This window comes from Petromyzon marinus, chromosome 45, assembly GCF_048934315.1.
Source record: "Petromyzon marinus isolate PM22_M1 ecotype Great Lakes invasive population chromosome 45, UKy_Petmar_22M1.pri1.0, whole genome shotgun sequence".
Classification (NCBI taxonomy): domain Eukaryota; kingdom Metazoa; phylum Chordata; class Hyperoartia; order Petromyzontiformes; family Petromyzontidae; genus Petromyzon; species Petromyzon marinus.
This window is the reverse complement of record NC_133711.1, coordinates 4404050-4430745: the sequence shown is the minus strand read 5'-3', so window position 1 is coordinate 4430745 and position 26696 is coordinate 4404050. Positions and strand designations below refer to the sequence as shown.

At 42.4% G+C, this 26696-nt stretch overlaps 2 protein-coding genes and 1 long non-coding RNA gene across 4 annotated transcripts in view; 1 reads left to right on the top strand and 2 right to left on the bottom strand.

The window, feature by feature from the left end:
* The window catches only part of LOC116952070 (uncharacterized), a 73212-nt gene extending 59154 nt beyond the window's left edge, over nucleotides 1-14058 (bottom strand). Inside the window, exons 1-3 of the mRNA XM_032971099.2 lie at nucleotides 12983-14058; nucleotides 6695-6744; nucleotides 5190-5260 (exon numbers count right to left, since the gene is read on the bottom strand). Coding sequence (XP_032826990.2) covers nucleotides 5190-5260; nucleotides 6695-6744; nucleotides 12983-13134 — 273 coding nt within the window. The 5' untranslated portion in view covers nucleotides 13135-14058. The remainder of the gene's footprint in view (nucleotides 1-5189; nucleotides 5261-6694; nucleotides 6745-12982) is intronic.
* LOC142930910 (uncharacterized) overlaps nucleotides 1-26696 on the bottom strand; it is a 559094-nt gene that overhangs the window by 101399 nt on the left and 430999 nt on the right. The window lies entirely within an intron of this gene.
* NSMAF (neutral sphingomyelinase activation associated factor) overlaps nucleotides 20189-26696 on the top strand; it is a 61588-nt gene continuing 55080 nt past the window's right edge. For both annotated transcript variants that reach the window (XM_032971050.2, XM_076074045.1), the window contains exons 1-4: nucleotides 20189-20589; nucleotides 23452-23532; nucleotides 25673-25751; nucleotides 25884-25951. In XM_032971050.2, coding sequence (XP_032826941.2) covers nucleotides 20552-20589; nucleotides 23452-23532; nucleotides 25673-25751; nucleotides 25884-25951 — 266 coding nt within the window. In that variant the 5' untranslated portion in view covers nucleotides 20189-20551. The remainder of the gene's footprint in view (nucleotides 20590-23451; nucleotides 23533-25672; nucleotides 25752-25883; nucleotides 25952-26696) is intronic.

Sequence of the window (26696 nt, the reverse complement as noted above, 5' to 3'; positions counted from 1 at the left end):
AGTTTATAGCATAGTTGTAACGCAACACAGGACAGAGCAGCACATCGTGGCTGTTTCTCTCTCTCTCCCCCTTCCTCCGTTCCGAGCATAGATGGACTCGATTTAAAGCTTTCGTGACTGCAAGGATTAATCTTCTTGGTTCTTTCGGTAAAGTCACGTAGAATGGGAATAAAATAATAAAATAAGACAATAAAATTCTCACGACGTTTCGGCCACAACACAAGTGGCCTTCTTCAGGTGAAGAGACAGGTCTGTCCAGAAGACAGAGCTTGAATGAACGCTGTCATGCAAGGACCGCGTCTATTAAGCTGTGTGGGCGGAGTTAAAATATGAATGTGCATGTTACCAGCATCACCTCCGGAGAGGAGGAGGGAGGGGGCTGGGAACACAGGCAGAGAGGAAACAAGAAAAGGGGCAAGTGCAACAGCGAAGGTGTGCTGTTGTGTCCTGAGTTGCCTTATGACTATGCTGTAAACTGGACTACTATATAATACAATATTATACCTTCCAATCTAAACTACATGGTATAACATCATGTCATAGACAAATTCCACCTTTGAATTATACAATGCGTTACTTTACACTACCCTAAACTTTAGATTATAAACTATTAGACTTGTGATATTACACTGTCTTATTCTATGAACCCAACTATATACCACACTGATGTATATTCATTATGCAATAACGATGCAAGACGGAGGTTCTTTGCAAGCCAACCGGCTACCATGAGAGTTTCGTTCATAAGGCCATCCACATATACAAGCACAGAGACAATTTCAACCGAGAAGATGGATTCTGGCTGAGTAACCATTGGAAAGATGTTTTAAACCATTTCGGTTCTTAATTGATTGTATTTTACGGTGACTTTCAGACCGCAGCCCTTTCGCTGGCACTGCCTCTTAATACTTCTCACAGCACGATCAATGGTATGGTTTATAACATGTAGTATAATAATCAATAGTATAACATTGTAATTTTTTAACATAACTCATAAGGCAATATATAGCATCGTAATTGCATAATGACTATGCATCAGTGTGGTATATAGTTGGGTTCATAGAATAAGACATAGTGTAATATCACAAGTCTAATAGTTTGTAATCTAAAGTATAGGGTAGTGTATAGTAACGCATTGTATAATTCAAAGGTGGAATTTGTCTATGATATGATGTTATACCATGTAGTTTAGATTGGAAGGTATAATATTGTATTATATAGTAGTCCAGTTTACAGCATAGTCATAAGGCAACTCAGGACACAACAGCGCACCTTGGCTGTTGCACTTGCCCCTTTTCTTGTTTCCTCTCTGCCTGTGTTCCCAGCCCCCTGCCTCCGAGTCCTCTCCGGAGGTGATGCAGGTAACATGCAAATTCATATTTTAACTCCGCCCACACAGCTTAATAGACGCGGTCCTTGCATGACAGCGTTCATTCAAGCTCTGTCTTCTGGACAGACCTGTCTCTTCACCTGAAGAAGGCCACTTGTGTTGTGGCCGAAACGTCGTGAGAATTTTATTATCTTATTCTATTTTATTATTTTATTCCCATTCTACGTGACTTTACCGAAAGAACCAAGAAGATTAATCCTTGCAGTCACGAAAGCTTTAAATCGAGTCCATCTATGCTCGGAACGGAGGAGGGGGGAGAGAGAGAGAAACAGCCACGATGTGCTGCTCTGTCCTGTGTTGCGTTACAACTATGCTATCAACTAGACTACTATACATTACAATATTATACCTTCCAATCTAAACTGCATTGTATAATATCGTATACGCAGCCCAATATAAGCTCTAACATTATGCATCGGGTTATTGTATGGTAGTAGGGTATTTGCAGTTCTTTAGAAACTCCTTTTTTGTTCTCCACATAATGCACGATCTTGATACGCGGTGGTTTGGCTGGTGCAGTTCTTTATTATTAAAATTTCCCTCCCTTTATTACTGCTAATCCTACATAACACACTAGCATAATATGACTTTGAGACCCCCCCACCGCCTACACATTCCACAAGGAGTGACTAACCCCCATATCCGCATTTGTCATCGACATGCTAAATTCCTCTGTTGATATGTAAACTCCTTTGTCAAGGCGCTCTCCTCCTCCCACCCAGCTTAAAAAACGCTGCCAAGCTTAGCAGTGTTCATTAGGACGCTGTCTTTCCGACAGCTCTGTTCTTCACCTGAGGACGGCTGCTTGCGTTGTGGCCGAAACGTCGTGATAATTCTATTCTATTATGTTTTATTTTTATTATTTGATTTCCCTTTTACGTGACTTTACCGAAAGAACCAAGAATATGTTTTTTGGGTTATTATAAATATCTCTACCTTGTGTGTGCTCTCTGCCCATTGCGTTTCTCTTTCTCTCTCTCAGTGTAACTCCATGTTACATTCTCTTTGCCAACGTCTCTGATCCACGTGCTAGCAGGAGATACTGGAACATACACATTACAGTACGTGTACCTGGGCCAGTCCTTAATGGGGAACTGGGTCATAATGGTTCAAGCATGAGGTGGATGGACGCAGGTTGGTGGACTTTGGTAACACAAAAAAGCCCTAAACTTTTAAATGAAAAGCAACACATCAATTGGTATAAAATTAAACGTTTTCTTTTGTTTCTAATCAGAGTATATTACCTGCTATGACATAAGGATTTTCACATTACACAGTCAAAATCACAGGTCTCACAAACACAGTGAAGTTGAATGTGGAAGGGGCTGGAATGATGGCGAAGTGGTTTCCGCGTTGCACTATGAGCCCTGTGATATGGTTTCTGTTTCTGGCCATGGTCACGGCGAGTGGCCAGCGATATTAGAACCCGGTTCTGGCCCCGTTCATTACCAACCTATACTGACCAGTGCGGTGAAGTATGTTCAAACAACCCTCACGGCCAATTCAGCATGGGCAGGCCTTCATCCAGAGAGCGGTATGACATCGGGTTATACATGTTTTATTATGTATTATCGTTGAGGCGATTAGTGTAACTAGAAACATCTAAGACACTCAGTGTTAGCCGAAAGCAGAGTCAGCCTAAAGTTCGGTTTAAGTTTCATGCGCGACAATAAAACATATGGTATACGATCCCCGTTATCAGTTAAACAAGCAATGAGATCGTGGATTGTGACACTACATCCAAAAGAAAACGAGGAAATTTGATTACATTTAAAAAGGGAGTTAATTTAGAGGTGTATGACAGGCGTAATGAGCAGGTTAGATGTAGGAGACTCTGAAGCATGTGCATAGCTTTTAGTGCGCCATGGTTAATTTAACTTAATGGACTGAATTACTTTTGATCTCATCTCCTGTGGTCATGCCCCTGTGCTTGAAAAAGGTAAAGGCGCAGCCCTGCCATTTCTCGCTCACGCCACTGCCTGGAGAAAGGGCCTCCACTAGAAGGAGATCTAGAGATCCACTGCTAGAATGTATTTGGCCTCCTCTTCCACATTGGCCAGACGTATGAGAAGAGGTGTGCATCGAATGTATATTGTAATGTTGAAGAACCATTGCTGTACTCGATTTTAAGCACAAGGTGTCAGTATGAGATGTAAGATTCCCAAACACGGACGAGAAGTGTTCCCGTGCAAATTGTCCGGATTAGTCATGCAACTGTAGTAGCACAGCCCTTTTGTCAATCCACTGCTAGATGAAGGCCTCCCCCTTGCCGTGCAGTTCGTGAAGGTGGTATGACCAAAGAGGGAGCATATGTGAGAGCGCAAAAGTACAGGACAATAGATGTTGCTGCACTGCCCTTTGCTGCCGACAATGTAGCCCACAACTTACAATATCCATTCTGCATCACAGTGGTGACTCATCCATTAAATATACAGCAGGCTAAAATCTGCTGAGCTTCCGAAGATCACATTGGGTACATTCCAGGTGATTTTGTCTGAGGCATAGTACTGTGTACTCGTATACCGTAGTTTTATACTGTACTGTATTACCATGTTGAATGAATATTATGAATAGAAAGGTGTAAATGTATGAGGAACGATTCAGCGCTATATGTGAAGGCTAAATAAATGTTGAGATTACGGTTATGGACTTGAAATGGTTTGGCGTTGTGGTTATGGGTTCAGACTCAGTAGGACTGCCCGGATTAGCACGGGTGGCTACGTATGGTGCGAAGGAAGTTCAACGTACGTAATGAAGGGGTTGCGACAAAAGGAATGATTTATCCCGGGCCTTACACAAAAGAGGGCCTCATAGTAGGCCTGCAGATGGAGAAATAAGGGGGCCGCACGTGGCATTGTGCCCCGGGCCTCCAGGAACCTCTTGGCGGCCTTGAAGCTTGGCTCGGGTATGGTTAGGATTTAAGGCTAGGTGTGTTTGAATGAGGGTAAGAGGCTTGCTAGGTTAGAGGTTAGCAAAGGGAATAGCATTGTTGTGGGGTGTTTTTGCTATGGATAAGCTTAGTATCAGTAGGTTAGGGTAGTGAATAGACTTGTAAAGATTAGGGTGAGGTTATATTTGAGACTTGTCATTGCTGGGCTAAGTGTTATGCTTGTTAACATGCAAAGCATAGTCCACACAAATGCACGAACAATCAATTCATGGTCAATTTAGCATGCATTTTTAGAAGAAAATTTATGTTTACAGGTGAGAATTTTCAGGTAGTGTTGTTCTCACGACATTACAGTGACACTGCGGCTCCAGGTTGAGGATACAATAAATATTCCTCGGGTTTTTGTGTTGCATGATTCATTAAGAAACTAGAACGCGTTGGCAGTGGCCTTCTGTATCAAATGGGGGCACACACCGCCCACGCAGCTTCCCAGGATAATTAATCTGGTGTGAGCCCACCACTGATGCATTATCACCACACATGGTCTTTGAGGTGGCAGAGTGGTGCAGTAGTAACACTTGTTTGTGCCTCACGGCAAGAAGGGCATCTGCAGTTTGATTGCCGACTCGGGCACCTTTCCGTGTGGCATTTGTATGTTCTAACCCCAACTCTGGTATTTGCCAGACTCGTGCAGTTCTAAAGAAACGATTTTTCAATTGAGGTGATCTAAAAGTGCATAGCTCCAGTAGCTTCCTAATACCGGGAGGAAGAACGTTCCAGACGGCCGCAGAAGCGTGTCTGGAAGCGCGCGATGCGGTGACCGTCTTTGTTAGATGCTGCTGCTGCGAGGATGACCGGAGCCCCAGGACTTATGTGAACACTGCTTGGCCCTGCTGACAGAAGACTCACCTTGATGTGAGCCATGACAATCTTCCTTCCATCTGCAGAATCGCCCACAGTGAGCCGTGGTGGAGCCACTCCTGTGAGCAATACACAGAGTAACCTTTCAAAATCAATTTTACTTTTGATATTTTACATGTAAAGCGAAACCAGGTGGAGTAGACCTCACACCTTGATTGCATTGTAATAAGATGTATTATAACATAGCCACTACTGAATGTCGTAGTTTGCAAAGCATGTTCTAAATGTTTCAGAGAGTACTGTGTATTTCTTAATATAACAGTCTACAACCCTATGGATTGTAGACTGGCTTGTAAATTGTAGATTCTTGGACCCTACATTTTGACTTAAAACTTTCGTGACTGCAGGAATTCATATTCTATGGTTCTTTCGGTAAAGTCACATAGATAGAAAAAAAAGTGATTAAAAGTATCACGACGTTCCGATCAAAACGTTGTGATATTTTTAATCACTTAATTTTATTATGCTTAAAAATATCACGTTTCGATCGAAACATCGTGATATTTTTAATCACCTTTTTTCTTCTATATACGTGTCTTTACCGAAAGAACCATATAATATGATTGAACCCTTCTTACCGCATTCTGATTTTAAAACCTTATCACTTTAATGTTTGCTTTTACAATTAGTCTGCGGTGAAATGGTTTAGAAATCGGCAGCCGACTGATTAAATTGGTAGGGCCGGCAAGCATGCGTGACTGCGTTTTATAATTTACCTTTTAAGGCAGCGCTATTGAATAATGCATTGCGTTTTTTGTTATCTGTATTTGTGCACCACTGCCAATGCAGCAGTATCTCAAAATTATTAGTGCATATTAACAATTGCAAGGAGGCGCTGGGGTTATTGCTCCATTGAGTAGCATCGCTTCAACTGGTAATAAAATGTACCGATTTTATTGTTGAGCTTTCATTCAGCAGTGGCTACACATTACAGACAGGCATGTACAATTAAACACTGTGTACATTAGTATACGTGACAAATATCATTAACACATGAGCTGTGCACAGCGGGTTTTAACCATTACCTGTTGTGTTGCTTAGATTTAATACCAGACTTGTTGAACTTTATTGATGCTGTAAATACATGTTTACGAGTTTGTCTTAAAAAGTTGTGACGGAAATAAAGAATTGGATTGCATTGGCAGGAGTACGGAGACTACAAAACAATGTTTAATGCCATTTGTTGATCCATGAAAGTATAAATGAGTCTCATTGATTGTTTTTAACGGAAGGTTTTGCATGTCAATGTTTGACAGGTTCCATGTTCGCTGGTGGTACCATGCTACGTGCTTCAGGCAATGCAGTCACATTTTGTGATGTTCGCCAATACAGGTTTATCGTAAAATTTTATCGATAATTGAAAATGTGCGAATTATTATCTTCTTCTTGCTTTAAAATCGTGTATGCATTGGTGTTTTTTTTGTGAACAATTGAGTTGGGTCGATACTTGGAGAGGCGTTTGATTGAAGTGGTGTTTTGGTGCTGTGCATTACCAACTATGTTTGCAACGTGAACTGCAGCTGCAGCGTCACCGGTCCAAGCCCTGTAAAATCAATATTGCAGTCAACATCCGATCTTCCTTGTCATTTCAAGACAGTTGTTAAAAAAAATCTGCAGCACATAATTTCAATACTACCATAACATGAACTGAAATGAATTCCATTTGTGTTCCCTTGTAAAATCAGCCGTTTTAGCCATATTGGTGGCACCATGTAGTAACCTTCTGGCAGATGTCTGTGCAAAAACAGTAAAGGTACTTCCTAAAATGTATTTCCTTCTGAATTCAATTTGCTGACGTCAGAATGATGAGATTTACACATTACGAAAGTCACGATGCGAGTTAATTGCATGCAATGCTTTTATGACACGCATCCCACACGTTTGATGTCTGAGAATATTGCAGGTATTATCCATTATACTGTAAACTGTTATTATACCGCAGTTTAAACTGCAAGATTGAAATGTTTGCAACATATTCCTCATAAACGATACAGTAGTGTCCTAATTTTTTTTTAACTACAAAGCTTGAGTGATTTTCAACAGCAAACGGTAGAAGCATTCGAAACAATCACCAATGAACGGTAGAAGCATTCGAAACAATCACCAATGAATTGTTGGCGACAAAAGGATCGCTGAGTAGTCGTCAACTCCACTTTTCAAGCAGACACCTCCACACGGACAAGCTGTTGGGGTTATGGACCACGAGGGAACGTGCACACAGCTGGAAAGAGCGTTGTGAAGTTAAATTGTGGCAAAAGCGGAATTATCGACTTACAGTAGCCGCTCTACTTCCAACCTCTTGTTACCACTCTAAACGTATTCCCAGAAGACCGCAAATCCTTGCAACACAGATTAAGCAATTGTACTTTCGCGAGCCGATTTGGATATCGGCATGCACATCACTTACAAGGTTGTCCTTACTGTGCAGCGTACATCATTTGTCTTCCCCTTTTTATAAATATATTTTTTTTAATGAATCAAACCAGGATATCCATGGTTCCTCAAATACCGTGACTTGCTGTGCACAAAATACGTGGTGCCTTGTGCTTACTGGTGCCTTTTAATATGTAACTTTGATCCTCACACGTGTGGTATCGATAGTTTCATATTAATGTGCAATTTAATTGAGGGACTACTGTGTATATATATCCTTGGTTATTTCGGTAAAGTCACGTATAAGGGAAACAATAAAATAATAAAAATATAAAACAATAAAATTCTCACGTTTCGACTGCCTTGCCCCAGCTGCGTTTGCTGTTGACAAATCGGCATGAATTTATGTCCTTATGCAATTTGTACTTCTATGCTTTATTTACATTAATTTATTTATTGTGACTTTCTTACCTTTTCTCTACGTTGAACTCCTCTCGTTGTTTGTATCGTTTGTTGTTGTAACTCGCTGACCTGGGACATCTTTGCAAAAAAAATGCTTCGTTGTTCATTGGATTCCTACAGTTTAAATACCGTCTTATTCTGATGACGCCAAAAGTGATGTTTGTAAGAGTATGATATTTAACAGGTGGTCTTTTTGTTGTTGTTAAATACTCGACTGGTTGCACGTGACTAACGTGTCAGGTTAGTCCAATCAGTTTCATGCGAGGTTTCCATGGAGACCAGACGTCACACCTGAGCTGTGCTCGACAGTTCTTGGTTTAGCATGGCTTATTTTTTTGTTTCCAACACTTAAATTACTCTGAAGCTCCACGGGCTTGACCCCTTCACCCCCGTCCGTGCCATGGTTGATTGAGCTAGGTTATGGTATTCAAAGAAAAAAATAGCAAGTACGTCATTTTCCACAATATTCTTACAAAAAACACACAGCCCTGAAATTGACGTAAATGAGAGAAGTTACTGAACACGTGTCTCTCTGATGTCAAGGACACGGACTACCCAGCCTGATCGTTTCGTCTCATTCATACGACGTTCAACCACTAAACACTTATCTTACTACTTATCATATTTCCTTGAACTTGCTAGACTTTGGAATCCCCTCCCATCATCTCGTGTATTCACTAAAGTTTGTATTACTTTGCTCAATTCAACACACTATCTTACACACCTACAATAGCGCCGTTACTTGCTGGCCGCCTAGCAGTTTGGACCTTTGGGCCTGTGCTGAGCAATTGTGATTTCACAAAAAAAATTCAAGAGTGGAAATTCAGCCCAGATGAAATTGGCCACCTTCCTTAGCAAAGCGAGCCACGTGGCCCATAAGAAGTGGCTACATGGCCAGGTGAGAATTGGCTTGGGCTGGTATGGCTTGCCACGGGAATCCAGGCCAAGGTCACTTCACCAGTTAGTGAATGGGCTGGTTGCAGCCCAATGATCGTTGTAACGCAACATGAGGATGTTGAGGTTGTGTCCTAGTGGCATTATATTGGTGGTCTCTCAAGGTGCCAACCATCAAACTTTTTGGCTTACCATGAAACAAAGACAGGCACTGCATCATGCACTTCAGATGCGCTTCTGCGGCCGTATGGAATGCTTTTCCTTCCGATATTAGGAAGCCACTGGAGCTAGGCACTTTTAAATCTAAATTGAAAACTCATTTCTTGAGAACTGATTTTTGTGTTTAGTTTGTTGTGCTTCCCCCGCACCTCTGCTTAGCACGGTTGACGACATACAGTGCAAAAGAAGTTCAACATACATTCATATGATACAATGTCTCAAACATTGGAACTTGGTGGAGTTAAGATTTCAACTCTCGCCATGAAAGAAGTGTTACTCATGCAAGCAAATTGGGGCCTAACCCCATAAATTATAACCACTGCTTCCAGAAACACATATTTAATACTTCTGAAATGCAGTTATCCCATTACATTTTGCGGCTGCTTTATAATTCCTTGCCATTTCCAATAAATCAACACATAAGCTGAAAGTATCACTCTCCCTTCCAGCGCTTGAAATATTCTCATTAAAATTTCGCATTTAAATGTAATTTTCATATGCCTAACATGGAACACTGTAAATTAATCAGCACCCAATGCCGGTTGTCATTGGAATCCCCTGTGACATATGAGCTACTCACAAATTGACACTGCAGGTACACCCAGATTAATTGTATACTTTATATACCCTACCTGCAAGAATTAACCGATAAGTTATCTTCTATGATCATACGAACGTTGGGTGTGTACTTATGTCCTGCATGGATCCACTTAGCATACCACTTTTAAGAAACTAAGATTACTGAAACAGGAAAAATGTAGAGATATTAATTCAGTAAAAGATATCAATGTAAATTTCAGACTCAACAGCAAAGTCCGAACAAGGAGAGTGCACTTGAATGTGCAAATCCATGACCGAATAGTTAAAGTTGTCATGCTATTGAGTAAGCTTAAAGAATATAACATCAAGCGTTGTGAGATCGAAGTAACCCGGTGACTCAAAGGTCAGAGCGATGAGCTTGCAGAGCTGATATCTGAGTTCCAAGTCAGGGCAGCTGCTCATGGTTAAACCAGTTTCTCGCTACGCCGCACACACAAAAAAACCCCTATAATATAAACAAACAAAAAAACCTTATAATATAAACAACAAAAAAACCCTATAATATAAACTTGCCATTGCACGTTATTTTGCTAAATTCCAGATCTAAAAATAAATAAGGAAATTCGTATATATGCATACATTTTATAACACTTTCCAACATCCGTTTCCCCCCCCCCCCCCGGAATTATTTAAGGAGCAAAATGAACGGTAGCGCTCACGGCGTGCACGTAGGAAGCAGTGCGTAGACCGTGGTGACACAATGGGGCTCGGCAAGCGGCTCTGCCAGAGGGCCGCACGTACCTTGACCAGGCAGTGCCAGCTTGCCGAGATGGGTCCTTTGAAACCGAGAACCCTCTGGTGCAAAGGCTAAAAAGGCCATTTATGAAGTGTTGTGAATTTTTTTTTTTGCGGTGCCGTTCTCTATCACATTGGGTGCGTGAAGGAGCAGCATGCAGGAGAAGTTGAAAGAGCATGATGAACTGTGCACCGTCAGGTCATGGAGGGTGATATTCTTCAGGTAGTTCCTTGACAATGATTTCAGTGTTTGTGTAAGTGTAGTGACATCGCGGACATCACTGTTTACTGCCGGCCCTAGAGAGGCACGGCGTGCGATGAATGATAGCGCTGAGTGGCACCACGCTCGGCGTGCAGTGCCGACCCCTACAGGATGGGGTGTGAGGGTGTCGGCCAAGGGAATGGGGTTACTATAGGCCATGGCACTCTGGTTGACACTAGACGACACATGACCGGTAAAGTCTACACAGGGGCCCCAGGTGGGGGTTAGGGGTGGTCACGTGTCAGGGTCGAGATCCTGCTCGAGGGTTCGAGAAGGTGGTCGTGGCTAAGGGCGGAGCCAGCCCTGCCACGGAGGATATAAGCTGGGTCCCTGACAGGGACCGGCTGCTGTTGCTCATCCTGAAGAATCTACACGTTCTAAGTTATACATCCTGAAGCGTCACTAACACGTGGACCCGGACCCATGCTGTGGTCTGGTCCATTGTAGCTAGTTACAGAGTAATTAGCGCAGTTAGCCTGGTGGTCCACCACCATAGGTTGTTAGCTTGTTAACCCCGTGTGCTGGTATAATAAATGTGTTGCCTCCAAGAAGAGCGTCTGCGACTCAGTTGAACTCACTTCATAAGTATGCAAACGTTCATACAAATGCAACCCTGTCTTGCATCCTTCAGTTGAATAATTACATTGTTGTGAGGTCGAACCATCGGACAAAGACGGTCACTGCATCGTGCGCTTTCAGATGCGCTTCTGTGGCCGTCTGGAACGCTCTTCCTTCCGATATCAAGAAGTCACTGGAGCTATGCACTTTAAATCTCGATTGAAAAATCATTTGTTTAGATTTGCTTTTTGTGTTTAGTGTCCTTTCCCCGCAGTTCCGATTAGCATGGTTGGCTACGTACCGTGCGAAAGAAGTTAAACATACGTACAGATCATCTAAAGAGCGGGCATGTTGGTGAGAATGTTCACTATATTTTTAAGGAATTTACGAGGTGCAAAGGAACCCTTCATCCATCTTTCAGAGATTGAAATTCATCTTTCAGATTCAGGTCCAAAACAGATTGATGAATTTCAATATTTAAAATGTAAGTGTTCACATTTAACTTCACCAGAAGGATGGTCCAAATCTCTGGATTAATTCATTTCCATTCGCCGCCAACAAATGAATCACTGTCAAACTGTAACCTTTGCAGCACCCAACACAGACAGAAGATTCAATTTAGCATAACCCATGCCAAGACAGACGCGTTTAGAACCCTCAAGGCACACAATTACATTGTAATATGACTGGCTGACATTGTGATATCTTGGTGGTCCGGGCAACTGACTTGTATAAGGAGTAAGTGGTCAGAAAGCGGAGTAATGTCTCATCTGTACTCAGCAGTAACTTCAATGCAAAACACGACATGTCAATGAAAGTCTGCGATCACTTTTCAGTCACGGTGCCTTACCTGTGTTTTGCAATACTTTATTTCATAGGGCATTTTGTAATTGTTTCTTTTCTTCCATACATAATTGTGGAAAAGAAGCCGAGCGTGTGCCGTGCGATCTGTTGACACCTTGAGCGTGGCCATAGATATATTAATATATAACTCCAGTGATGTCACGTACATGAAATGTAATTCCATACAATTGAACTCAACACAGTGACATTGTCACAAACCCTGTGGTGAAGTGGAGATGTGGCGGTGAAATCAGATTTGCGTGTAGGTAGGTGCTAGCTGCTAGGGGAGCGGCAGTGTAGCGGTCAGCGCGCTGCGCTACGAACCCGGCCACCCGAGTTGGATTCTCGCTCACGGTGACGATTATCTGTACCGGTCCCGGGCCTCCCCTAGGTCGACTCCTCCTCAAATGTGTACCTGGTGCGGTGCGTAAACATCGCTTTTGGGGAGACAAAGGCGTCCGGGCGTGGTGCTGGCCACCCACCCCCTCGTGTGCCGTTCCAGCCATCGTAGGTGCTCGCTAACAGCACTTGCCCCAACAGTCTGCTAAGGCTACAGGGGGGACATTTGCCTTGCTAACCGCGCTGTTATATTACGGCGGCTTGGAACAGGCCTTCATGCAGCAGTAGATTGACCATGGCAGATCATGCTGACGATGATGACGATCCCTCCGTTGCTACGCAACGTGACGCTGCGCGAGTTTCCATGGTAACCATATGCGCCTTAGGACCGCTCAAATCGCCCATCCGCTCCTCTTCCCGTCAGAATACCAACACAATATGCATATATATTTAAAAAAAAACGATGAGTTTTATGAAACCTGGGTTATTTCTTCACCTTTTAACGAGGCCCGTGAGGCATCCCAGCTGCTCCTGTCCAAAGTGTACCGCGGCCCTCAGAGCAATCAGCTCGCGATTCAACCGCGCCACCGTCTCGCGTAGCCTGAACACTTCGTAGCCGGCGCTGCTCGCTCGCTTGCTCTCTGCCATTGTCGTAAAAGCGTTAAGAAATGTACGAACGTAACAACCGTGCCATCTAAGCGTCTCGTGAACACACGGGGGCGGGGGTGGGATGTGGGCCTGTCGCTAGTTTTATTTTGGAGACGGGACGCCGACGCGCGTCGTCACGGCAACCGTCGTGTAGGCAACGGGTTACGTGATGACGTAGACAACCCGGTACGTCAACGCGTGGCAACTTCACGGAGGCGTAACGCGCCGACGTCAACACGCACGATTACGTCATAATACATCAGAATCAGAAGATGTATTTAGACTAATAGCTGTCAACCCACGCGGTTTAAACCCGTATTCTTGTACAGGGAAATTAAGTTTTCAGGTCCATACAACGTACAACCGTTTCAATACGGGGAAAAAAATGTATTTATAATACAGGTTTTTGGGGTTAGATCGCGGAAATGTGTCGTTAAGCCCACCACCACCCGACACAGCTAAATTCGTAAGATTTGTCACGTAAACAGAACATGCCAATTCGTTACTAGTACCGGTGTTTTGGAGAGCGAATCCACAACATTTACAATCTATCTAAAATGTATATTTGTTTATGTTTCTCCCTTGTGATGGGACCTTGTAGGGTGAACGTTGAGATTTATAAAGGTACGGGGTTACCAATAAGGTCTGAATTGGTCTGTCATAAGGTACTGATGAGGGGTTGACATGCGTTTTTCTGGACTTTGTTGTTATTCTGTCTCTCACTGTTCAAATAAACCTACCATTAAAATTATAGACTGATCATTTCTTTGTCAGTGGGCAAACGTACAAAAATCAGCAGGGGATCAAATACGTTTTCCCCTCACTGTACACAGCTCTTTTTTCACACACGGTGGTCAGAACGTTACAACAACAAACAGTACAACAACACGATAGCAGTAGTGCAAAGTAGAAGAAAGGTAAACAAAACACCCAAACACAAATTCAACGAAACCATCCCCATCCTACCAGGCAAAGCCCACCGAGGTATTAACTTATTTTTTCAAAAGCGACCTGGCCACAAATGATAGCTCAACAAAATGCCATAGGGGCCGTCCATAAATGACGTCACGCGATTTTGGACGATTTTTGACTCCCCCCCCCCTCGTCACACGGCGTCACAAAAAGTCAGACCCCCCTTCAAATATGACGTCACAAAGCTCTGTCCACCCCCCCCCCCCCAAAAAAAACCACAAACTTCAAATCTCTTTAAACTATTGCCATTGTAGTGGGTATTTAATGTGGCGCTGCACTCTGATGTTGTAGGAAAAAACATTTATTAAAAAAGTCTATTTAGTTAAGTAGAACGTGTTGTCTATATTTATTTAAAGTTGCGCATTTTAATGTGACGTCACATTTCTCACCCCCCCCCCTCGTCACACATCGTCACAAATGTCTGACACCCCCCCCCCCCCCGCTAGGTGCGTGACGTCATTCATGGACGGCCCCTCAATTGAAAAATAAAGGCAATAGGCTCGCTAATACACAAACTCTGCACTCCAGTAAACAAACGAGACGTTGGACAAACGTTTTTATTGACCAGGGCCTTCTTTAAGAAGAGTGATGAGACTCAGAATCAGAATATTAATTTATACTGGAGGAATACGATGAGCTATAAAGCTCTTTTTCACAGATGTCTAGTAGAGGTTGATTAGAACGTTACAATAACAAACAATACAAAACACGATCGGAGTGCAAAGTATAGGAAAGGTAAACAAATCACTTGAAAAATTGTAGACGAATACAACTAAACGCCTTTTGGCGTCATCTGGTTGAGCACCAATTGGGTCGAGGCTCAAAAGAAAGCCGTCCCTTGGTGTGGACCAATCAGTTTCAAGGACAATGCATCATATATGATCATAGTATGTTTTTGTTTGCATTTTGACTGCAGGTATTGTGGTTAATGCAGACATGAATCCTTGTAAAAAGGTTTCAGTTTTGTTGCCAGAAAAAGGGGAAAAACCCTATTATTATAACTAAACTGCTTTTTTTTACCTTACCAGGTAAAGTCCACTGAGCTATAAACTTATTTTTTCCTGACCACAAATCATAGCTCAACGAAGTGGCTCATCATGTGGAAATGTATAGCAGCAAAATAATCTAAACGTATATTTATAAACAAGCATAATTTTAAACAATCATCCAAAATTATTGCAAGCACAGTCGACTCTCGATTATCCGCGTGCGGTTTATCGGATTTGCAGATGAACAGCGCGCCTGAGATTTTGACATAAATTACTAAACCTTTTAAAACAGTCTGCCTCAGCAGCAGACCATACTTTCCCACCTGATGATGGATGCTTGTGTTGCACCCGAAACGTCGTTATGTACTTTTATTTTATACCTACATGACTTTACCGAAAAAACCAAAGAGTATGGATTCCTGCAGTCACGAAAGCTTCAAATCAAGAATAAATTACTAACTCATGGATTTTTAACACGTAGGCTTTCGCGACCAATATCATCCATAATACAGGTTTTTTTGGGGGTTAAATCGCGTAAATAAATGTGTCGTTAAACCCGCCACCACCCGACACAGCAAATTTATAAGGTTTGTGACGTAAACAGAACATGCCAACTCGTTATTCATACAGCACACTGGGGTGTTGGAGAGCCAAGCCACAACATTTACAATCTGAGTACGACGTTTCGCCAGTAATTACAACTAGCTTCATCAGGCGACAGCCAGAATTGGCATGTTCTGTTTACGTGACAAACCTTACTAATTGGCTGTGTCGGATGGTGGCGGGTTTAACGACAAATTTATATATTCATACTCTTTGGTTCTTTCGCGAAAGTCACGTAGATAGAAAAATAATAAAAAAGAAAGATAACAAAAAATCAAAAACCAATAATGTAGGCTGTAGCCTGGTTCTTAATCGGAGTGGGTGCACTGGCAATCTATAATGTAGACTGTAGCCTGGTTACATTTTGATTTAAAGCTTTCGTGACAGCAGTAATTCATATTCTTAGCTCTTTCGGTAAAGTCACGTTGAAGGGAAACAATAAAATATATATAAAACAATAAAAATTCTCACGACGTTTCGACCATAACACAAACGGTCGTCATCAGGTATGTCGGTTTGCATTAATTTTAAACGGTGTATTTATTTATGAAATATTTAAATATTTATAAAATATTTTTAAACGGTGTATTTATTTATAAATAAATAAACCGTTTAAATAAAAAAGTAAAATTTTAAACGGTGTATTTATTTATAAAATAATAAATAAATTAACTAATGAAAACCGACACACCTGATGACGACCGTTTGTGTTATGGTCGAAACGTCGTGAGAATTTTTAATGTTTTATATATATTTTATTATTTTATTGTTTCCCTTCAACGTGACTTTACCGAAAGAGCTAAGAATATGTAGCCTGGTTATTAAGTTTGGTGAGTGTAGTGCTAGTCTAGAATGTAAACTGTAGCAATGGTTATTAAGCGATTTAAGGGGCCGTCCATAAATGTCGTCACGCGATTTTGGCTGATTTCTGACTCCCCCTGCCCCCCTCGTCACACGGCGTCACAAAAAGTCAGACCCCCCTCAAACATTACGTCACAAAGCTCTGACCCCCTCCCCCCCCAAAACCATATTTCCATTTTGAAAATAAAACATGCTTCAAATAACTTTAAACTATTGTCATTGTAGTGCGTATTTAATGTGGCGCTGCACTCTGATGTTGTAGGAGAAAACATTTATTTAAGAGGAGGCGTTGGAAAGCTGAAATTTTGCATAAAATTCACTTGAAAATATTAAACGTCTAACTAAAACTGCAGATGTTCAGAATATTATATTGAAATTCTCTTCTAATGATAAAATATTAAAAGTAATTATAACTATTAAAAAATACTTGAGACTTTGTAGTAGAACGAAGCAAAATGGAGAGTACAATTATAACAAACACATTCATTTCACAGAATGAAAAGCCCTGGTAGAATCATTGGAATAAAAATGTTTAATAACAATACTTTTTTTTTTTTACAAAATGTATGCTTCTCCATTCTTCCATGGAGAAGCAAAATGCTCCTTCATGGAATAAGCAAAAGGTGACCTTAGTAAATTTAAATAATCAAATAGTTAATAATGAAAATTAATCAAAATTAGAGTTGTTATAATAATTATATTTAATTAATACTTATTTAAAGTTGCGCATTTTGATGTGAGGTCACATTTCTCAAACCCCCCCTCCCCCCCTCGTCACACATCGTCACAAATGTCTGACCCCCTCTCCCCCCCCCCCTAGGCGCGTGATGTCATTTATGGACGGCCCCTAAGCCCAAATAAATAATCTAAAAACAGTTATACGTTGCTATTTTTGGTAATGTTGCGTGCTTAAACCGAACAAATGTTGCTCCGATTAATCCGAAATCCACGTAATCGCCTCCACAGTACAGAAGTTGCCATATCTTTACAACAGTGGGCAGAGTTTGATTGATGTTGATTGGCATTGCTCTGCTGTCCACTTAATGGGGCCGAGTCTTCTGCTGAACGGGAGCAGGAAAGTGGTATTATCACTGAGCACACCCATCGATCGTTAGTTAAAGGCACCGAGACCCGCGGAAAATTTATATTTTTGGTTTATCCGCATATTTTTTTTTATTATTCGCCGCCGTCCTCCCCGTCATGAGCGCGGATAATCGAGAATCAACTGTATTGTGGAAAATAACGACGATTAATGTGGCGTATTATGAGGTTTGTAGCGGGCGGCTGGTGTGTGACAGCTACACTACTGAACTCCTTTCCTTGTTGAGTGGGCGGCTGGTGTGTGTGTGACCACTGCACTACAGAACTCCGTTTGGATTTAAAGCTTTCGTGACTGCAGGGATTCATATTCTTGGTTCTTTCGGTAAAGTCACGTAGAACAATACAATTCTCACGACGTTTCGACTGCAACACAAGCAATCATCATCATGTGTGAAAACCACAGCAAGAAATTTTTGAAAAAAGTGGCGGTTTTTTTAACGTCCGATTCAACACATTACATAAAATCCGTGATCTGGTTCCGTCAGTAAAATATGTGATTCCGGACATACAGTACCCTGGCGTCTACAAACTAAGTTGCCTCTGTGGTAGTAGTTACATTGGAGAAACCAAACGACATGTCATCCGTGAACACAAAGCAGACCTAAAACACGGAAGGACCAACACCTCGGCCGTGGCAGATCACTGTTATAATTGAGTAGGCTCACATGACATTGACTTCTCTAAGACATCGTTCATGAGGCTATCCACATATACAAACACTGAGACAATTTCAACCGAGATGGATTCTGGCTTAGCAATCATTGGAAGGATTTGATGAACCATTTCGGGTCTTAATTGATTGTTCACGCTTACGGTGGCTTTCAGACCGCATCCATTATTTTCGTCTCCCCCCTCCTCTTTTCCGAACATAGATGGACTCGTCCATCTGAATAACTGCCAAATCGCTCTCCGTGGTGCTAACATTAAAAAAACCGCCACTTTTTTCAATTTTCTCTTGCTGTGGTTTTCACACCTGATGATGATTGCTTGTGTTGCAGTCGAAACGTCGTGATGATTTAATTATTTTATATTTTTATTATTTTATTGTTTCCCTTCTACGTGACTTTACCGAAAAAAACAAGAATATAGAACTCCGTTTCTTGTTGATCGGGTGGCTGGTGTGTGTGTGATCACTGCACTACACAACTCTGTTTCTTGTTGAGTGGTGGCTGGTGTGTGTGTGATCACTGCACTACACAACTCTGTTTCTTGTTGAGCGGTGGCTGGTGTGTGTGTGATCACTGCACTACACAACTCTGTTTCTTGTTGAGCGGTGGCTGGTGTGTGTGTGATCACTGCACTACACAACTCTGTTTCTTGTTGATCGGGTGGCTGGTGTGTGTGTGATCACTGCACTACACAACTCTGTTTCTTGTTGAGTGGTGGCTGGTGTGTGTGTGATCACTGCACTACACAACTCTGTTTCTTGTTGAGTGGTGGCTGGTGTGTGTGATCACTGCACTACACAACTCTGTTTCTTGTTGAGTGGTGGCTGGTGTGTGTGTGATCACTGCACTACACAACTCTGTTTCTTGTTGAGTGGTGGCTGGTGTGTGTGTGATTACTGCACTACACAACTCTGTTTCTTGTTGAGTGGTGGCTGGTGTGTGTGTGATCACTGCACTACACAACTCTGTTTCTTGTTGATCGGGTGGCTGGTGTGTGTGTGATCACTGCACTACACAACTCTGTTTCTTGTTGAGTGGTGGCTGGTGTGTGTGTGATCACTGCACTACACAACTCTGTTTCTTGTTGAGGGGTGGCTGGTGTGTGTGTGATCACTGCACTGCACAACTCTGTTTCTTGTTGAGTGGTGGCTGGTGTGTGTGATCACTGCACTACACAACTCAGTTTCTTGTTGAGTAGTGGCTGATGTGTGTGTGTGTGATCACTGCACTACACAACTCTGTTTCTTGTTGAGTGGTGGCTGGTGTGTGTGTAATCACTGCACTACACAACTCTGTTTCTTGTTGAGTGGGTGGCTGGTGTGTGATCACTGCACTACACAACTCTGTTTCTTGTTGATCGGGTGGCTGTTGTGTGTGTGATCACTGCACTACACAACTCTGTTTCTTGTTGATCGGGTGGCTGGTGTGTGTGATCACTGCACTACACAACTCTGTTTCTTGTTGATCGGGTGGCTGGTGTGTGTGTGATTACTGCACTACACAACTCCTTTTACTCATTGGTTTTATTCGGTAAAGTCACGTATGTAGGAATACCATAAAATTATATTAAAACATGGTATTCCTACATACGTGACTTTACCGAAAAAAAACAATGAGTAATTTATGCAGTCACGAAAGCTTTAATTCTTTAGAACTCCCTTTTCCTTGTTTACGTTGACCGCACAAGGAAGCGCGCGCAGATCAGCTGAGCCGGGTCTCGCTAACCTCAATTTCCTAGTCCGCATTGGCGCACGGGTGAGGGGGGGGGGTTCCTGGGCCCGTCGGCTGGGGCCCAATCAGGAGGCGGCGACATCCACGGCGAACCCGCTTATCCGGTCTACGTAATTAAAAATGAGGGCGGTCCACTCGTCACTTCAACCATTGCTCGCGGTGGTTTGCCGATGTTGAGACGCTGCTGCCGTTTAATTATCAGTCGCTTCAATGAGTCGATTGATCCACGCGTGCGTCGATTGAACGGGTTGGGGGTGAGGCGGTTATTGGTGGACTATCGGCGCCCATGCAAATCACGCGCCGGTTTCCGTTCGTAATTAACGTAGGGACTAAAAGCTCGGTTGAATGGGGGCGAGGGAGCGCACTGTGCATCTGAACTCGTATCGTAACGAGAGGCCTGTGTTTAATAGCGTTTAGATTGTTGAGTTAAAGTATTTGAAGTAGGGGGGGGTTATTTATTTATTAATTTGGCGTTCACGGCGGCTCGACGCGATGGCTTTCGTGACGAAAAAGCCCGGGCAGAAGGAGAGGTGAGTAGTGACTTTTTTTTTAGCAATGCTGCTTTCAATGTGCTCTTAGCAATGCGTTGTAATCCAATACAGTTCTGTTTGTTAAAACAAAAATACCTCGCGTGGTTGCTTGTAATTGTGTTTAAATTACAATTTAGCTTCAAGTGAGAGAGCAAAGACAAAAATCGCGTGAGGTATTTGTCAGACCTGGCCTACAGGCCTAGGCTAAACAATCGCAATGTCCCCTCGTAGATTCGACTAAAGTTAACGTCTCAATCGCTCCATATTTCGTAAGATTCCGTTAAAATTATTATTTATTGTAATAACCTCCCGTAAGTCGCCAAGATGAAGGATTGCAGTTGTATATTTTTTGTTATTTAGAAAACAAGTTTTGGCTGCAGACGCTTAAGGCGTTATAAAATCCTTTTTAAAAAAATGGGGCCAATTCTAGTAATATCTTTAACTAGCTTTACTACCCGGCTTCGCCCGGGACTTGGATTCACCACGGCCGGCCGCCTTTGTCTCCCCAGTGGCGATGTTCACACACCACACGACTTACTCGTTTGAGGCTGAGTCGACCTAGGGGAGGCCCAGGACCGGTTTAAATACGGGAATCGAACTCTGTTCGCCGGGTTCGTAGCGCAGCGTAGCAGCTAACCACTACACTACCGCTCCCCCCCACACACAGACACACACACAAACACAGACAGCACGCTAACCACTACACTACCGCTCCCCCCACACACGCGCGCGTCCATAGGTACACATACACTTGCTTGCTGCAGACACGCACAACTTTCAGGGTGCGTACGGCAGTAAACGACTGAAATAATAAAGCCTTAGACCTGCAACACATTTGTATGGCACTTCACCCACGATCAGCAGGCACACTCCGTTACGCTTCCGCACACACGGGTCACATGACAGATGTGACGTCACAGCTCACTTGCCGTGCAAAAAAATATGCATTAATGCCCCCCCCCCCCAAAGAAATAAAATAAAAAAGTTTTTATTTTAGCATGGTGTACAGTCTGGAAAGTACCCACATTGCAAATTTCAAGTTTGTTGCATGTCGGGAAGTACGCTAAACATTTTGAACAAACGCATAATCACAATTTTCTCTTCTATATATTGATAAACGAGAGGTCATATTCTTAGCTCTTTCGGTAAAGTCACGTTGAAGGGAAACGGCTAAGAATATGAATTACTGCAGTCACGAAAGCTTTAAATCAAAATTTAAACGAGAGGTCATTGACAATAGTTTATAACTTTTGCAATCATTGTGCAACATCACGTTGCAATTGTGGTTCATCGTCAGTTCTGTATAATGCTTTTTGCCCATTGCGAGTGCTGAATATTTATTATGCGTTTGTTTATGCCCTTTTGTTGAGATGAATGCTTTGACTTATTTTCAGATTTGCATTGTCGGTAATGTGAAATGTTTGTTAATATTAGGCTCGCAGACCATTGTTAGCACTTCGCAAGCTTTCCATTTCGAAATACTGCAATGACTCATTCAGAACAGGTTATACAATGTATCCATTTTAAGATGTGTTAATTATTTATGACCCATTGTCAGTGTCGTGTATTGTTTCTATCCATTTTGAGCCAAAATGTGAACAAGTATGGGCAAGTTTACTGGGGTTCAACCATCATAAATGTCCTGATTCGGGCCATTGCTGGCCAAATAATAATACAATTTTATGTAGCTGGCATTGCCTATCGGCAGAACTTGTCTGCTTTGGGCCATTCTTCATTGATTCGAGATTTCTTGCTGATTTGGGCCACTGTCCAACATTTGTGTTATCCGGGCTGTAATATTTTAAATGTGGATGTTCTTCTGCGTTGTGCCAGTGCCTGGCCAAATCAACGATCGCTTCTGGTCAATATTTAATCACAGGTTCGGACTTTGTCGATTCCAAAAAGTCGGCTTGCATTATGTAAATCGTATCTTGTCTGCTGCTGTGTTGGTCAGCATGTTCACAAATTACACTATTGGCTGATTAAAAAGGTGTTATTCCTACGTCGTTGATAATGCCGCAACTGATGCTGAAGTTGATACATTATGGATATGTCAGGATGTATTAAGACTGGCGTCAGTCGCCCTACAAACAGCAGATGCACAACTGTGTACTGTATTGTCTAATGCTATTTAAATCGTACTTGGGGGAGTTGGGAAATACCAGATGCCATGGTGGAGTTTTATATTGAACGTGGAAACTCCATATGGTTTCAGAGACCGCCTTTGCACCAGTGATCATTAATGACTATACATTGCTGATGCGTCCTAATACGAATGAAACTGGTCCACAGTCGTCTGCTGCTGCTGTCCGTTAGTCACATTTGCTCAAATTTATTTTGATGGTGATCTAGAGGACCGAATTTCTTCAGGAAATGCTCCTGTTTTTTTTCTTATGCACAATGCCTGTTTTTTTTACTAGTGCCTTGTTTTAAACGTACAGCTCAATTCCAGCCATTGTTTAAATGTTTGTAACAAGTGCATTTACAAATGAGATTTTCCAGGTGAAATGTTTTGAAAAATAGTAAATCCACCAGTGGCCTCCCCATGCTATGTCGGTTTTGGAAAGGTTTTTGGCCATACTTCTTCACCACACTGATAATTTGCAAGTTGGTGAAGGGGTGGCTCGGGGTGGGGGGTATGAACGGCTCTCCACCACTCGTGTTAACTGTGGCAACAAATCGAACTGATTGGCGGGTTCATAGTGCAGCTGACAACGAGTATGACAACACTGGATACCGTTGTGATTTTGTATTCTACGATATATTTGCTTGGAAATCTCACTCGTGAAATCTGCCTGATTTTACTAATTATACATTCGCCAAAACGTTTTTGAAATCTCTTTTGTAATTATCTTTTTGCAGGTTTTCCCTTTTGATGCTTGACTTGGGCGAGTTTTACTTTGAGCATCATTCTGCTTTCTACACCAGTAAGGAGGATGGCAGGTACAATTCAACTCAATTAGCGTTATAGTTGTACATTACCCACTCATTCATTAAACTGGAGTCAAAGTAAGTTCTTGGTGTAATCATTTTTGACTTTTGAAAGGGAACTGTGGTTAATACGAACGATTTGGTGTGGCTGTGTTTGACAGCGGTGCACAGGCAACAAAAAATTCTCCACGTTCGTCAGTAACAGCGCTGTGTGGTCTTAAAAGGAAAAAAAATAGGCGACTTTTCAGCACCGAGTTTTGTCGTTTGTATCGTGCTAGTTGTGTATGAGAAGCATATGCTTGCCCTGTCGTCGGAATGGCCAAATATACACCCACAGAGTGATCTACACAATTTAGAAACGTGCATTGAGATTATTTAGCTGCTATAAATGTGCACGTGATAAGCCATTTTGTTGAGCTTTCATTTGTGGCCAGGTCTCTTCTAAAAAATAAGTTAATTCCTTGATGGTCTTTGCCAGGTAAGATGGGGATAGTTTAATTTCATTTGCATGTTTTGGGGCGATTTTTGTTTGTCTTTCCTGTACTTTGCAATCCTATCTGCGTTTGTGTATTATTTGTTATGTTTAACGTTCTTACTCGCATCGACTGGACATGCGATTTTGTATAGCTCATTGGATTCATCCTGTATAAATAAATATGATACACACAACTTGATTAGCCTGCCAAGGCACTTTGAGCTGTGATATGCGAGGGTGAACGTACCTTCCGAGAGCCCTCCTTCAGTACAGATTAATTTTATTAATATGCTGTAAAGTTCGCTCGAGCCGATTACAGTGCATGTTCCCTTCCACTTAAAGATTTGTAGCCCCAGGTCTTTTAAGCATGTGACAACACGTCCATTCAATTATTATTATCGTTGCTTTCACTCGTATATGCAACGAATTTGGTGTTTGCATTTTTTTAAATGTATGATTTATTAAAATTGTATGCCAATTAATATGGTAATGCTTTTGAAAGGTATGTCACAGAAGGTAATATGTGCGAAGTACTTGGGAATGTTGCCTTTCATTTATTATTACGTTCAGTTCTCCAAAAGCACTCCAACCTGGACCGATCAAATGTGCTCATGTGCAGGACTGACGGGTCGTTGTATTGCGAGCCGTGAGAGATGGTGACGGTTTGGGGGGGGGGAGGGCCTTTATCCATCATTTGATAGAGTGGCTGAGGATGATTTTCTGACGTTACATTTTACTTCAAGAGAATGGGGGGGGGGGGGGGGGAAAGCTGTAAAAAACTGAGAAAAATATAGTCACGTTACAAACGGAGATGCTAAATAAGTAAGCGAAATGAATAGATTTTTCAATCCATGAAATATCACAATTACTGGTGGGTACATTTACACATTTGGTCCTAATCATTTCACATAAACACACCATTCCACCACAACCAATAAACAGATCCTTTGAAAGTGGTGTGTAATACTTCACAGGTTGTGTGTCTGGTTAATTACCGTGGACACGTAACGCATTCCTGCGGAGGGAGCTGGTAGTAACATTGGGTTGCTCGGTCAATGGCCAGGGTCAACGGCGGCACCACCACGTGGTGTATTCCGCAAATATGCCCGACTGTGAGGGCGGGCACAAGCCGGCGTGAAGGGTGGGGACCGGGTGGGGACCTGGAATGGTGGAGAGAGAAAAAAATCTGTTCCTCAAAAAAAATAATACAATACCCACGAATTGTCGGCTTACAATGTAGAGATTGAGAGCAGTCACATACTCCAAACACATGTTGTTGATTCTCCACGTGGAGGGGGAAATGTCGTGAAGATAGCCGGACGTGGTCGGTGGCCACCCAGCCCCTCGTGTGTGCCGTGACCGCCTTCACCACCCAGCCCCTCCCTACCCTCCCCACCCAGCCCCTCCCCACCCTCCCCTCTCCACCCAGCCCCTCCCTCCCCACCCTCCCCTCTCCACCCAGCCCCACCCCTCCCATTTTTGGATGCATGACGGACGGACGGACACAATAATCCCCTGTGGGCTGGTGGAACCAGGAGGTTCCAACTAGTAAAAAGCTATGACTGACTTAACAAACTATGCTGTGTGTGAAGCCCAAGAGGTCTAGAGTTGCCCTTTTCTTGCAATAACTAATGAAGATTTGTTTGTGTATTTGCAACATTTCTTTTTTCCCCCCAGAAAAGTGAAAGGTTCGTTTAAGATTTGCTCCAAGTCCTTGGTGTTTGAGCCAGAGAGCATTAAAGAGCCCATAGTTAAGGTAAGCATCACGTTTTAATTTAACTCGTAATAATTTCACTTTATTTGCGACCAATTATGTAACATTGTGGTTTTGGTATAGTAATAGTGGAGTAGTATGTGACATTGTGCTAATGTAATTGTTTGTTTTCAGTTTTCCATAAAGGACTGCACCAAGATTGAAGAAATTGGCTTTGTAAATACCTTGAATCCATTTGATGAGTGAGTTGTGCTATCTATCAATATATGATTTTGTAAATGCATTCAGTTTCCTGTTCTTCACGATGCCAAGTGTACTTTCCTTACCAAAGCCCGTGATTTACAATGCAACTCCTCTTATGCTGAGGTGGGGGTGGGTGCTTGCTATGTCCTGTGGGTCCTATTACCCGTATTTTTTCCATCCCAATAACTCCTGAGCTGCAAGAAGTGCATAAAATACGTCCATATGGACAACCCTTTTGTCAATCTGCTGCTGGATGTGGACCTAGCCATGCCAGTTGCTCGTTGAGGCTTATTTGACCATACTTTACCACGCCGGTCAGTACAGGTTAATGAAGGCACGGAGGATAGTTGTGGAAGTATACAAGTACAGTACAACTGGCTTTTGCTGGGCCCTACTTACCTTCACCACCTTGCACGTGTCAGTGTGGTGCAAAATAGTTAACCAATCCCCTATGACTAGCATGGAGGTCTTCCTCCAGCAGTGGCTTAACAAAGGGCTGTAAGTTATTTATTATTTTTACTTTCTTGGGTGTATCTAATTGGTTAATGTAAACTCTGCAGCCACCTAGCTTCTACACATGCCACATTGCTAAAGGAAATAATAGATTTATTGAATCCGATTATTTATCCTGGAGGAATCCGATGAGCTATGAAGCTTTTTTCTTTTTTACAGATGTCCAGTAGGGGCACTGGGTCAGCGAGTTACAACAACAAAAGATCCACAGCACACGATAGGAGTGCAAAG